This window comes from Dendrobates tinctorius, unplaced genomic scaffold (genome assembly GCF_039654945.1).
Source record: "Dendrobates tinctorius isolate UK_male_01 unplaced genomic scaffold, ASM3965494v1 ptg000250l, whole genome shotgun sequence".
NCBI classification, from domain to species: domain Eukaryota; kingdom Metazoa; phylum Chordata; class Amphibia; order Anura; family Dendrobatidae; genus Dendrobates; species Dendrobates tinctorius.
Genome location: NW_027361917.1, coordinates 19,693,619 through 19,705,883, shown reverse-complemented (window position 1 = coordinate 19,705,883; position 12,265 = coordinate 19,693,619). Strand labels below are relative to the sequence as shown.

The window sequence follows — 12,265 nt, the reverse complement described above, 5'->3', positions numbered from 1 at the left end:
GCTGACATCAAGCCTACAAACCTAATTCCCCGATTGCCAATGCACCAGGGCAATCCGAAAGAGCCGAGCTTAAGCTCCAGAATTGGCGCTTCTAATGGATGTGTCAATTATGGGGCGGCTGAGGGCTGGTCTTATTTCCCTGGGAAGGGACCAATATTCATGGACAGGTATGGTGCTATTTCCAAAGAGAAAAAAAATGCACACAATTTTCCACTCTATCAATAGAAGCCTATAAAAGCCTTGTCGGGAGTCTCATAGACTTATGCTGAGAAGTGACTTCCAGCCCACCCAGCAAACAACGAAGCAAAGTGGCCAGTCACAACTCCGGTTACGTGGTGTAGTTGAGTATGGAGCGGTGCTGGGAACAGCTGAAGAGGGAGACCACTAATATTTTACTACACACAGGAACATACATTACAGATATACCTATCCGATGGTGTAATAAAAGAAAAAAATGGAGCGGCACTTTAAGGTAGGTGGTACGTGTCAAAGTAAGGCTGGTTTCACACTTGCGTTTTTTTTGCGCTTTTTTTTAGCGCAAAAAAAAGCATGCGTTTTTTTCCCCTATACTTTAACATGGGTGCTCTTATCTGGTCACTTAGCCATGAAAGTTGAAGTTGACCATTTTTCCTGCTTCCAACAAATCAGCTTCATTAACTGCTCACTTTGTGCCTAATATTCCTTTAATAATTGCAAGGAGATAATAACTGGTATTCACTTGTCCAGACTGTGGTTTTACTGTTATTACTGATCAGTGTATACAGTTGTGCTTAAAAGTTTAGAATTTTTGCTTTCTTGGCCTTTTTTTCAGAGAATATGAATGATAACACCAATATTTTTTCTCCACTCATGGATAGTGGTTGGGTGAAGCCATTTATTGTCAAACTACTGTGTTTTCTCTTTTTAAATCATTTCTTAATACCATGTATTGCCCCCTCTAACATCATTGGCAGCTTAAAGTCTTTTGTGGTAGTTGTGGATGAGGTACTTTATTTTCTCAGATGGTAAAGCTGCCCACTCTTCTTGGCAAAAATCCTCCAGTTCCTGTAAATTCCTGGGCTATCTAGCATGAACAGAGTACTTGAGATCTCCCCAGAGTGACTCAATCATATTGAGGTCAGGAAACTGAGATGGCCACTCCAGAACCTTCACTTTGTTCTGCTGTAGCCAATGACAGGTCGACTTGGCCTTGTGTTATGGATCGTTGTCATGTTGGAACATCCAAGTACGTCCCATGCGCATCTTCCGGGCTGATGATTGCAAATTTGCCTCAAGTATTTGCTGATAACGTGCTGCACTCATCTTTCCTTCAACTTTGACCAAGTTTCCTGTGCCTTTGTAGCTCACACATCCCCAAAACATCAGCGATCCACCCCCATGCTTTACAGTAGGAATGGTGTTCTTTTCATCATAGGTCTTGTTGACCTCTCTCCAAATGTAACGTTTATGGTTGTGACCAAAAAGTTCAATTTTGGTCTCATCACTCCAAATCACCTTGTTCCAGAAATTTTGAGGCTTGTCTCTGTGTTGTTTTGCATATTGTAGGCGAGATACTTTGGGTCATTTGCGCAGTAATGGCTTTTTTTCTGGTGACTCGACCATGCAGCCCATTTTACTTCAAGCGCCTTTTTAATCTGCATCTTGAAACAGCCACACCACTACATTTCAGAGAGTCAAATATTTCACCTGATGCTATTTGTGAATTTTTCTTTGCATCCCGAACAATTTTCCTTGCAGTTGTGGACAAAGTTTTTGTTGGTCTACCTGATTTTCCATTTGTTAATCACAGTTTGAATACTGCTGCCTGGCATTATCAATTCCTTGGATATCTTTTTGTATCCCTTTCCTGTTTTATACAGTTCAGCTACCTTTTTCAAACAGGTCACAGTTGAGGATGTTACTTTTAGTAGCCATTCAAACCCATTTGTGTCAACTTCTGTGCACATTAACAGGCCAAAATCACCAGGGTATGTAAACTTTTGATCAGGGTCATATGGATGTTTTGGGTTGTCATTATGATTTAAAGGGAATCTGTCACCTATTTTTAGCCCTATCAGCTGCCGGCACCGCCATCAGGGGCTTATCTACAGCATTCTGTATGTCCGGCGCCGCCCATCTTCTAGAGATGACATCCTCCTTCTTACTTCTGCCGCGGCTCCTGCGCAAGCGTACTTTATCTGTCCTGTTGAGGGCAGAGTAAAGTGCTGCAGTATGCAGGCGCCGGGAAAGGTCAGAGAAGTCCGGCGCCTGCGCACTGCAGTATGTTACACTGCCCTCAACAAGGCAGATAAAGTATGCCTGGGCAGGAACCGCGGCAGAAGTAAGGAAGAGGACGGCATCGTATGAAGATGGGAGGCACCGGACCGCAACACCCATCGGACCGGACCAGACACCAGGGTGAGTATAATCTAACTTGTTTTTCTTATCTTTCAGGTTTCATCGGGGGGTTATCTACAACATTACAGAATGCTATCGATAAGCCCCTGATGGCGGAGCCGGCAGCTGATAGGTCTAAAATGAGGTGACAGATTCCCTTTAAAAATAGAAAACACAGTAGTTTGACAATAAATGATTTCACCCAACCACTAACCATGAGTGGAGAAAAAGTTTTGGTGTTATCAATCATATTCTCTGAAAAAAGGCCAAGAAGGCAAAAATTCTGCAGGGGCATGTAAGCTTTTGAGCACAACTGTATACTAGAGAAGCAGAGATGACTTTTGTTAATACATTCTCTTGATACTGATCTTGAGTTACAGCCCCTGTTATATTCCAGAGCAGCTTTCACAATTCAGAGCTGAAAGGTACCAGCATTCCTTGCTGGTTTGTTTCTTGTTTATTTGCATATTACAAATTATAATATACGACAGTCACTGTACAATAATGTGATGTGGGTCTCATTTTCCCATTGCATTATTTAACTAAGCTGTTAAACGGGACCAGCCATCAGGATATTTGACCCCTAGCTAAAGATACAAGTGTAAAGCCCCCCACATTCATACCTTTTTGTAGAATTTCATTTGGTCATTTTTTAGAAATCTATATTTTTATATTTTTTATATGGTTTTATTCTCAAGTGCATTGATGCTGACACTTTACTTCACTTTGCTCTGCTGTACTTCACCGTCAATTGCCAATCTCCGGTCAATGATTGACAGGTCACTCTTGTGCATTGGTGCTGACACGACACTCTGCTCTGCGGTACTTCACCGCCCATTGCAAACATCCAATAAGTGATTGACAGGTCACTCTTCCATTGGCGACCTGTCTTCTATGTGCAGGCGCCATCATTGCCAAAGTTTGTTTCATCAGACGCGCCTGCACGGTGAGCTTCTGATTACATTTCAAAATGAATGTACTGGTTCCGGCAACATCATCAGGAGCTCACCGTACAGGCACTGCCCCTTCTGATGAAATGAACCTGAGCAATGACGTCGCCTGCACAGGGAAGACAGGTCACTGAGAGAAGTGTGAACTGTCAATGAATGACCAGAGGCCAGTGGTGGGCGGTGAAGTACAGCAGAGCTGGTGAGTGGAGTGCCCTTAAGAATAAAGCTTTATAAATAGAATTATTTAAAAATGTACACTCGCACTTTAAAGGGAACCTGTCACATGAAAAAACGCTATTAGACCAGAGTCAGACTTGCGAGAAACTCGCACGAGTCTCGCATTTTATTACCCGGAACCATGGGAGTACCCAGGACCAAAACTAGGGGGGCAAGCCATGGTCGGGCGCTTAAAATTTTTTAGGCCACGCCCGGCCACACCCGTTTCACAATTAGTTGCACCCATGTCCATGCCCCAGCCACACCCATTTAGCACTGCTGATCACACTGACTAGTACTGAGGACACAGTGACTGGCATTATGGGCACAGTGGCTGGTACAGAGAGAAAGAAAGAAAGAACAAAGAGAGAGAAAGAAAGAACAGAGAGAGAAAGAAAGAACAGAGAAAGAAAAAGAACAGAGAGAGAGCGAAATGAAGAACAGAGAGAGAGAAGAAAAAAAGGGAAGGAAAGAAAGAAAGAACAGAGAATGAAAGAAATAACAAAGAGAGAGAAAGAAAGAGGGGAAAGAAAGAACAGAGAGAAAAAAGAAGGAAGGAAAGAAAGAAAGAGAGAGAAAGAAAGAAAGAAAAAGAAAGAAAGGAAAGACAGAACAGAGAGAAAGAAAGAGGGGAAAGAAAGAACGAACAGAGAGAAAGAAAGAGGGGAAGAAATGAAGAAAGAACAGAGAGAGAGTGAAAGAAATAACAGTGAGAGAGAAAGAAAGGGGACAGAAAAAAGGACACAGAGAGAAAGAAAGTGGGGAAAGAAAGAAAGAACAAGGAGAGAGAGAGAAAGAAAGAACACACAGAGAGAAAGACAGAACAGAGAGAGAGAAAGAAGAAAGAACAGAGAGAGAAAGAGAGAGAGGGGAAAGAATGAAAGAACGAAAGAGGGGAAAGAAAGAACATAGAGAGAAAGAAAGAACAGAGATTGAGAAAGAGGGGAAAGAAAGAACAGAGAAAGAAACAGAGAAAGAAAGAAAGAACAGAGAGAGAAAGAAAGAAAGAACAGAGAGAGAGAGAAAGAACAGAGAGAGAGAAAGAAGAAAGAACAGAGAGCAAGAAAGAGGAGAAATAATGAAAGAAAGAAAGAGGAGAAAGAAAGAACAGGGAGAGAAAGAAAGAACAAAGAGAGAAAGAAAGAACAGAGAGAGAAAGAAAGAACAGAGAGAAAGAAAGAACAGAAAGAAAGAACAGAGAGAGAAATAAAAAAGAAAGATTAGAGAAAGAAAGAATAGAGAGAGAAAGAAAGATTAGAGAGGGAAAGAACAGAAAGAGAGAGAAAGAAACAGAGAAAGAATGAAAGATTCTATAAAGATACTATAGCAGCCCGGCTCACATTGTAATGCCCACCTGAGCCTCCCGGTACAGAACATATCATGATCCACTCACATGGCCGGCATCCCCGATTCCAAGGCGATCCCGCGGTCTGCGCTGTCGGAGGATCACACGGTTATGGATCTGAAGCATTCCCTGAAGTGCCTCCATGGTTCCGTCACAATCTCTTCCCAAAATTACCTCATTTCCTGTCAGCTTCCAGCATGTCACTTCTGGTGGAATGTCCCGTGCGAGTTTCAAAATGCTCCTTGGGGCTCCACCGTGTACTCCTGCGCCCGCAGGAAATGTAAGCTCCCTGCCAGGACAGCGGGGCAGAGTCTCAAAATCGGGACTGTCCCTCTGGTTCCGGGATGGTTTGGAGGTATGCATGCTCCCCACCATAAACCTTGTACACACACGGCTCCTCACACCTCATACACACACGATTCCGCTTTGTATGCATCGTACACACATGGCTCCGCTCCGTACACCTCACACACACACGGCTCCACTCAGTACGCACATGGGTCCACTCCGTAAACCTCGTACAAATACGGCTCTGCTCCATACACCTTGTTCACATGTGGCCACGCTCCGTACACCTTGTACACATACATGGCTCCACACGGTAAACCTTGTACACATGTGTCTCTGCTCCATACACCTCGTTCACATGCTGCTCCACTCCGTACACACTAGGGTGACCGCAAAAAATCGATGTCGGAATTTTTTTCCGTCTGGACCCCACAAAACGATTCCCCTTTCCAGATATTGAGATAGCCAAAATTTGAGCTCGATCAAACGACATTAACCCGTGACGCTCGTCGCTCAAAGTTTGAAAAAAATCCAAATTGAGGTATTTTAAGATTTAGGTATTTTGCATAGTCTGTTAGACTATAAAGAATGTGACAACAACATTGCAGAAATAGCCCTGACCAAATTTTCGAACCATTTGTGGTATTTGAATGCAGAGTTGGTGGGATTATCGTTTTTTGATCCCACCATTACAGACAATGAAAAGTTGTTAATGGCTAATAAATTGCTCAGTAGCACAGATGAACCATCAGAGCACGCTAGGGTTGTAAATCCGAAAGTTAGGAAAGAAAAATTAAAAGAGGTAGGAAGTAACCGACTTTAACGACCTTCTGACAAAAGATGAAGAACAAAAGCAATATGTCCTGCAAGTTGTAACCAAATGCCGAGCATTATATTCTGACGTTTCAAAAACTACTTTAACAAAAGCTCTAGAATAGATTAGATAACTATGTAAAATTATCAACTCATGTAGGTTAGCATGCTCTGATGGTTCATCTGTGCTACTGAGCAATTTATTAGCCATTAACAACTTTTCATTGTCTGTAATGGTGGGATCAAAAAACGATAATCCCACCAACTCTGCATTCAAATACCACAAATGGTTCGAAAATTTGGTCAGGGCTATTTCTGCAATGTTGTTGTCACATTCTTTATAGTCTAACAGACTATGCAAAATACCTAAATCTTAAAATACCTTAATTTGGATTTTTTCAAACTTTGAGCGACGAGCGGCACGGGTTAACGTCGTTTGATCGAGCTCAAATTTTGGCTCTCTCAATATCTGGAAAGGGGAATCATTTTGTGGGGTCCAGACGAACAAGATTCTGACATTTTTTCCCCCCCATATGAGATCCGGTCACCCTAGTACACACACATGGCTCCAGTCAGTAAACCTTGGACAAATGCGGCTCTGCTCCATACAATCATTGACATACGGCCACAGTTCGTACACACAGGGCTCCGTTTCATACACCCTGTACACACACGGCTCCGCTCCGTACACACACACCGCTCCGCTCCGCACACACACACAGCTTCGTACACTTCGTACACACACGGATCCGCTCCGTACACCTCGTACACACACGGCTCAGCTCTGCACACCCACGGTTCTGCTCCATACACCTTGTACACACGCAGCTCCGCTCCGTACACCTCGTACACACGCGGCTCCGCTCTGTACACACACGGCTCTGCTCCGTAAACCTCATACACATACGGCTCCGCTCCGTAAAACTCATACACACACAGCTCCGCTCCGTACACCTTGTTCACACACAGCTCTGCTACATCCACCCTGTAAATCCCTCTTGACCCCACACATAAACTTCCCTCATCCAGCACCATGACAACCAGCACAGCAGAGTCCTGCATACACCTGACCCCTGACTCCTCCCCTCCTGTGACCTTATCACAGGTCCTGTGCACACAGAACAGCCCAGAGACGTCATTGCTGGGATTTATTAGCAGTGAGGGGCTGCGATGGGTCTCTCTGGGAGGGCGAGGATGGGGTGCATGGGAGGGCGTGGCTGCAGGAAAAGTAAACTCGCTCTCCACTACCACAGTCAGGAGGTGCTCTTTCATTGTGTGCCCCTGCTTCTAGGGGGGGCAGCTGCCCCCCCCTACCCCATGGTGTGTACGCCCATGCCCTGCACTGCAACCGGTACTCGGGACCGGAGAGCTCAGATGCATGTATGTCTATGCAGCTGAGCGCTCCAGTCCTGATTGCCGGTGGCAGTGTGACGCCAGCCTTAACCTGTAAATATAGGGTTAATCTGCAGATTCACAGTGTTTTGAACCTGCTTGGCACCCGCACTTTGAGCCCCGCTGCCCAGAGGAAATTAACTTTATTTCTGCTGGCAGCATGAGGCTTTCAGTCACGCGGGATTTGCCAGTGTGGGTTCGGTCATTGCTCTGTGTATAGAGAGCAGTGGCAGTAACTGCACCCCCAGCACTGACTGACAGCGGACCCCAATGCTGAGCTGCTCTCAGTCAGGGCCTGGTGAGAGGTTACAGCTGCCGCTCTCTATGCCCTGCCACCATGACTGAAACTCAAATGATGATGGGAGAGACAAAGTGGATATCCTGCAGGCACCGTGCAAGGTCAAAATGCTAACCCCTTCATTTTCATTTTTTGCTCCCCTTCTTCCCAGAGCTGTTTTTAATTTTTTTTATTTTTCCATCAATATGGCCATGTGAGGGTTTGTTTTTTGCGAGACAAGTTGTACTTTTGAACAACACCATTGCCTTTACCATATCGTGTACTGTAAAACTCGAAAAAATCTAAGTGCAGTGAAATTGCAAAAAACGAGCAATGCCACAGTTCTTTTTATCTTTTATACCCTGTTCACTAAATGCTAAAGCTGACCTATCATTATGATTTTCGAGGTCATTACGAGTTCATGGATACCAAACATGTATATGTTTTTTTTTTATTTAAGTGGTGAAAAAAAATCCATAAAACAGGCGCCATTTTCCAAGACCCGTAGTGTCTTCATTGTTAAGGATCTGGGGCTTTCATGATGACTTATTTTTTTACTTTCTGAGCTGATGTTTTTATTGATACTATTTTGGGGTTTATACAATGTTTTGATCACCCGTTATTGCATTTTATTGCGAAGTTGCAGCGAGCAAAAAAAGTAATTCTGTAGTTTTTATTTTTTTTCTCCTTATGCCGTTTACGGATCGGATTAATTATTTTTATATTTTGATAGATTGGGTGATTTGGAAGGCAGCGATACCAAATATGTGTGAGGCAAAAGTGGGGTGATTTGAACTTATAGTTTTAAAATATTTCTAAAAACAATTTTTTTACACTGTTTACTTGCTTCAATAGTCTCCTTGGGAAACTTGAAGCTGTGATCTTCTGATCGCTTGTGCTGCACATAGCAGGTCTTCAGCCCTGCTCTGTGTAGCAGAAATGCTCATCTGCTTTGAGAAACACGGCGGTCTCCTGCAGACCCTTGGTTGTCATGCAAACCAATCAGTACCCGCGATCATGTCACAGGGGCACCAATTGGTGAAGTTAGTGACATGCATCTGGCACAAGCATGTTAAATGTTGCTGTCAGAGATTGATAGCTGCATTTAACATGTTATCAGCTGCGGGTGGATCACGATTCCACCCACGGCTGTTAGTGCACATGACAGCTGATCAAATCAGCTTTCATGTGTCGGAAAAGATGCACCTGAGCCACATCAAAGAGGGGGAGGCAACATATTTATTTGTCATATGTCGTTAAGGGGTTAACCTGCTGATTAACTGCAAACCTGCAGTTTAATAGCGTTTTCTTTCATTTGGAAGGTTCTGTTTAAGCAGTGGGTTGAATTTCCTGCTAACAGGTCTTCTTTTAGGTCTCCATACACATTAGATAAAAGTTGGTCATTTACTATATATATGATGGCCTCCTGACTCTTCCCCTACAGATGATGTCGGGGTAGAGAAGAGTCTGGCCTGCTGAATTTCAAGAGCTGATCCTTTTGTTTGCAGGGAGATAAGATGATTCTGGCAGAGGATCACTCATTGATAATACAGTAACACGGGCATGCCTGTGCATCGGGGAGTCAGAAGAGATAGCTGTCGGCGGACACCTATCTAATGTGTGTAGCCAGCAGCTTTAGGGGATATCTGGCATGATGTTTATTGCCGGTTTTTAATAACAACCAAGAGATATAGAAATAAAATTCTGGACCAATAATACTGTATGTTATGTATCTGTAGATCAGGATAGTATAAGTAATGTAACTACACACATCTGCGTTGGAGCCTCCATTAAGAGGCTGTGATCCAGATTGGGAATCCGACAGACCTCATTATTACCTCCATGAAGCACATTATTAGTAAGCAGATGGATGTCTCGTCAAAAAGAAATCTGACAGGTGCCCCGCCCCCTATGAAATTGATATCAAAGTGATATCAAAGTGTATCAAATTGATATTAAAGTGAATTAAATAGATATCATACGAACATCGTAGTGAATCAAAGTGTATTAAATTGATTACGGACACGATTTCCACAAATTGATAACAAAGTGATATCAAAGTGTTATAAATAGATATCATACGGATATCGTAGTGTATCAAAGTGTATTAAATATATATAAATAATAGGTGTATCAAAAAGCCTATAAAAGAGAATAATTATTGTCCCTATAATAGGTACAATGAAACAATTCTGATTAATGTATCAGTTGGCTTATAAAAGAGATAGCTTTGTTTCACTTTGATTACTGGGATTTGTGTCAGTAACTAATTTAATACACTTTGATACACTACGATATCCGTATGATATCTATTTAGGACACTTTGATATCACTTTGTTATCAATTTGTGGAAATCGTGTCCGTAATCAATTTAATACACTTTAATGCACTACGATATCCGTACGCTGTTTAATTCACTTTAATATCAATTTGATACACTTTGATAGGGGGCGGGGCATCTGTCAGATTTCTTTTTGACGAGACATCCATCCACATTACTGCTCACATTTTGTGTCCTTCATGTGATGAATGTGTCACCATCATAAATTCCACTTTTCTTTATCTAATACTCGTATGGAAAAAAAAAAGATGTTTATCACAGATGGCTTCCATCCTTAACTCCCTACAGTATCTGTCAGAAGTAACCTTATGCATTAAGTTGCTGTTATGGAGGATATAAAGGTGTTTGGCTGTGGGTAAAAATCACATCAGGTGTCCAGTACATGCAGTGTTAGTCGGTGTAAGTACCAGTCAGATAAGATCTGATCTCTGTATGAGGTTGACCTTATTTAGTTTGGAGTAGTCAATGAGATCAGGCCGATGTCTGTGGATCAGGGCACATAGACCAAGACCATCTTTCCAGCTTTATCATATACAATGCAAGAAAAAGAAAACAGTTACACGTTGTATTAAAAGAATATACCTAGAATTCACAAACACATGAAAAACACTATTTAGGCAAATTGTTAGAGTCTGTCACCATAAACTGACACTATAAACATAGCATATCTCCTTGTAGGGGATTTGGCCCCGATAAATATCGCCCCTCTAGTGTTCTGATCGTTGCCTCCATTCCGCAGAAACTGAAGTTTAAGAAAATATGCTAATTAAGGTTTTCAGCGCACCCTTGGTATGGCCAAGAAGCTCAGTGCTCCGCACTGCAGCTGGTTTAACATGTCTCCATCGCGGTCACTGGTGATTCACAGCGCTGGATGCCTGGAGTGAGCAGTGTCTGCAGAGGAAGCTCACGCGAAAAGTGCCAAAGTGAGGGGAGGAAAAAGGGACATGCAAAAAACAGTGCGTGGAATGGTGCACTGAGTCTCTTGGCCACACCAACCACAGGCAGGTGTCTGAACAGTTGTCTGCCTTTATCTATACTTTTTTTTATCAAAACAATGTTAGCTAAATACCTTAAGTTATATACATGTACCACTACTATTTATCTGTGAACTACAGGGTATTTGCGCATTTTATTTTTATCTTAGGTTCTGCTTGTTAAATGGCCACAGTGTAAATGCACATCTACAGTCATGGCTGATAGTGCTTGCAGCCTTGAAATTGTTCCAGAAAATGAATTATTGCAATTACATACGTTTTGTTATACACATGTTTATTTCCTTTGTCTGTATTGGAACAATACAAAAAAAAGCAGAGAAAAAAAGGCAAATTGGACATAATTTCACACAAAACCCCAAAAATGGTCCAGACAAAATTGTTGGCACCTTTCCAAAATTGTAGGTAAACAACTTTGTTTCAATCATGTGATGCTCATTCAAACTCACCTGTGGCAAGTAACAGGTTTTGGGCAAGATGAAAATCACACATGAAACCAGATAAAAAGGGGAGAAGTACATTCAATATTTGCATAGTGTGTCTGTGTGTGCCAGCCAATCTAAGCAATGGGAACAAAAAAGAAGAAAAGAACTGTTTGAGGAGACATACTTCATTTTCTGGAACAATTTCAAGGTTGCCAACATTTTTGACCATGACTGTATGCTTTGTACTTATTCCAACATGTGCTCAGGCTCCAATGTTTGGGGTTTTGGCTCAACCTTTTGCTTCTTCTCTTCAGAAATTTTACATTATGTTAGATATTTGTGCTGGACGGCAGAGATTGAATTTCACCGTGGTTACATGCTATATCTCAATGTATATACAAGATGGTGTTGAGAATGTACCTGCTAAATCATTGCCACCAATCTGCACCAATAACACACAGTAAGCAGGAGAGCTGCATTTACCAGAAATATGTGACATGGTTTAAAATAGAAATAGAAGAATGTTTTTCTTTTCTTTTAGCTTTTTATTCATTTAGTCAGCCTTCTTGGACAATACGGTGATGGACTCCCCTTTTCACATTAAATTAAGGACCATGTTGTTCTTTAGTACAAAAAGCAACTAGAAGGAAAGGAGATAGACAAGATATTGACTCTCCTGCCCTAGGATCTATGTTGACTATGGTGCTATAAGCTGGCAACTTATCTTAATTCTTTTTATTTTCTATTCTTTAAAAGGGTTGTCAACTACAATGTAAATTAAAAATACCTTATACCCACCTCCCGCACCAGCGCTGTGTCAGTGATCTCAGTGCAGGATCTCCTGAGGATC

At 42.2% G+C, this 12,265-nt stretch overlaps 1 protein-coding gene across 1 annotated transcript in view; it reads right to left on the bottom strand.

Moving 5' to 3' along the window:
• The window catches only part of ACTN2 (actinin alpha 2), a 158,875-nt gene that overhangs the window by 90,596 nt on the left and 56,014 nt on the right, over nt 1–12,265 (bottom strand). Inside the window, exon 6 of the mRNA XM_073557505.1 lies at nt 10,442–10,520. Coding sequence (XP_073413606.1) covers nt 10,442–10,520 — 79 coding nt within the window. The remainder of the gene's footprint in view (nt 1–10,441; nt 10,521–12,265) is intronic.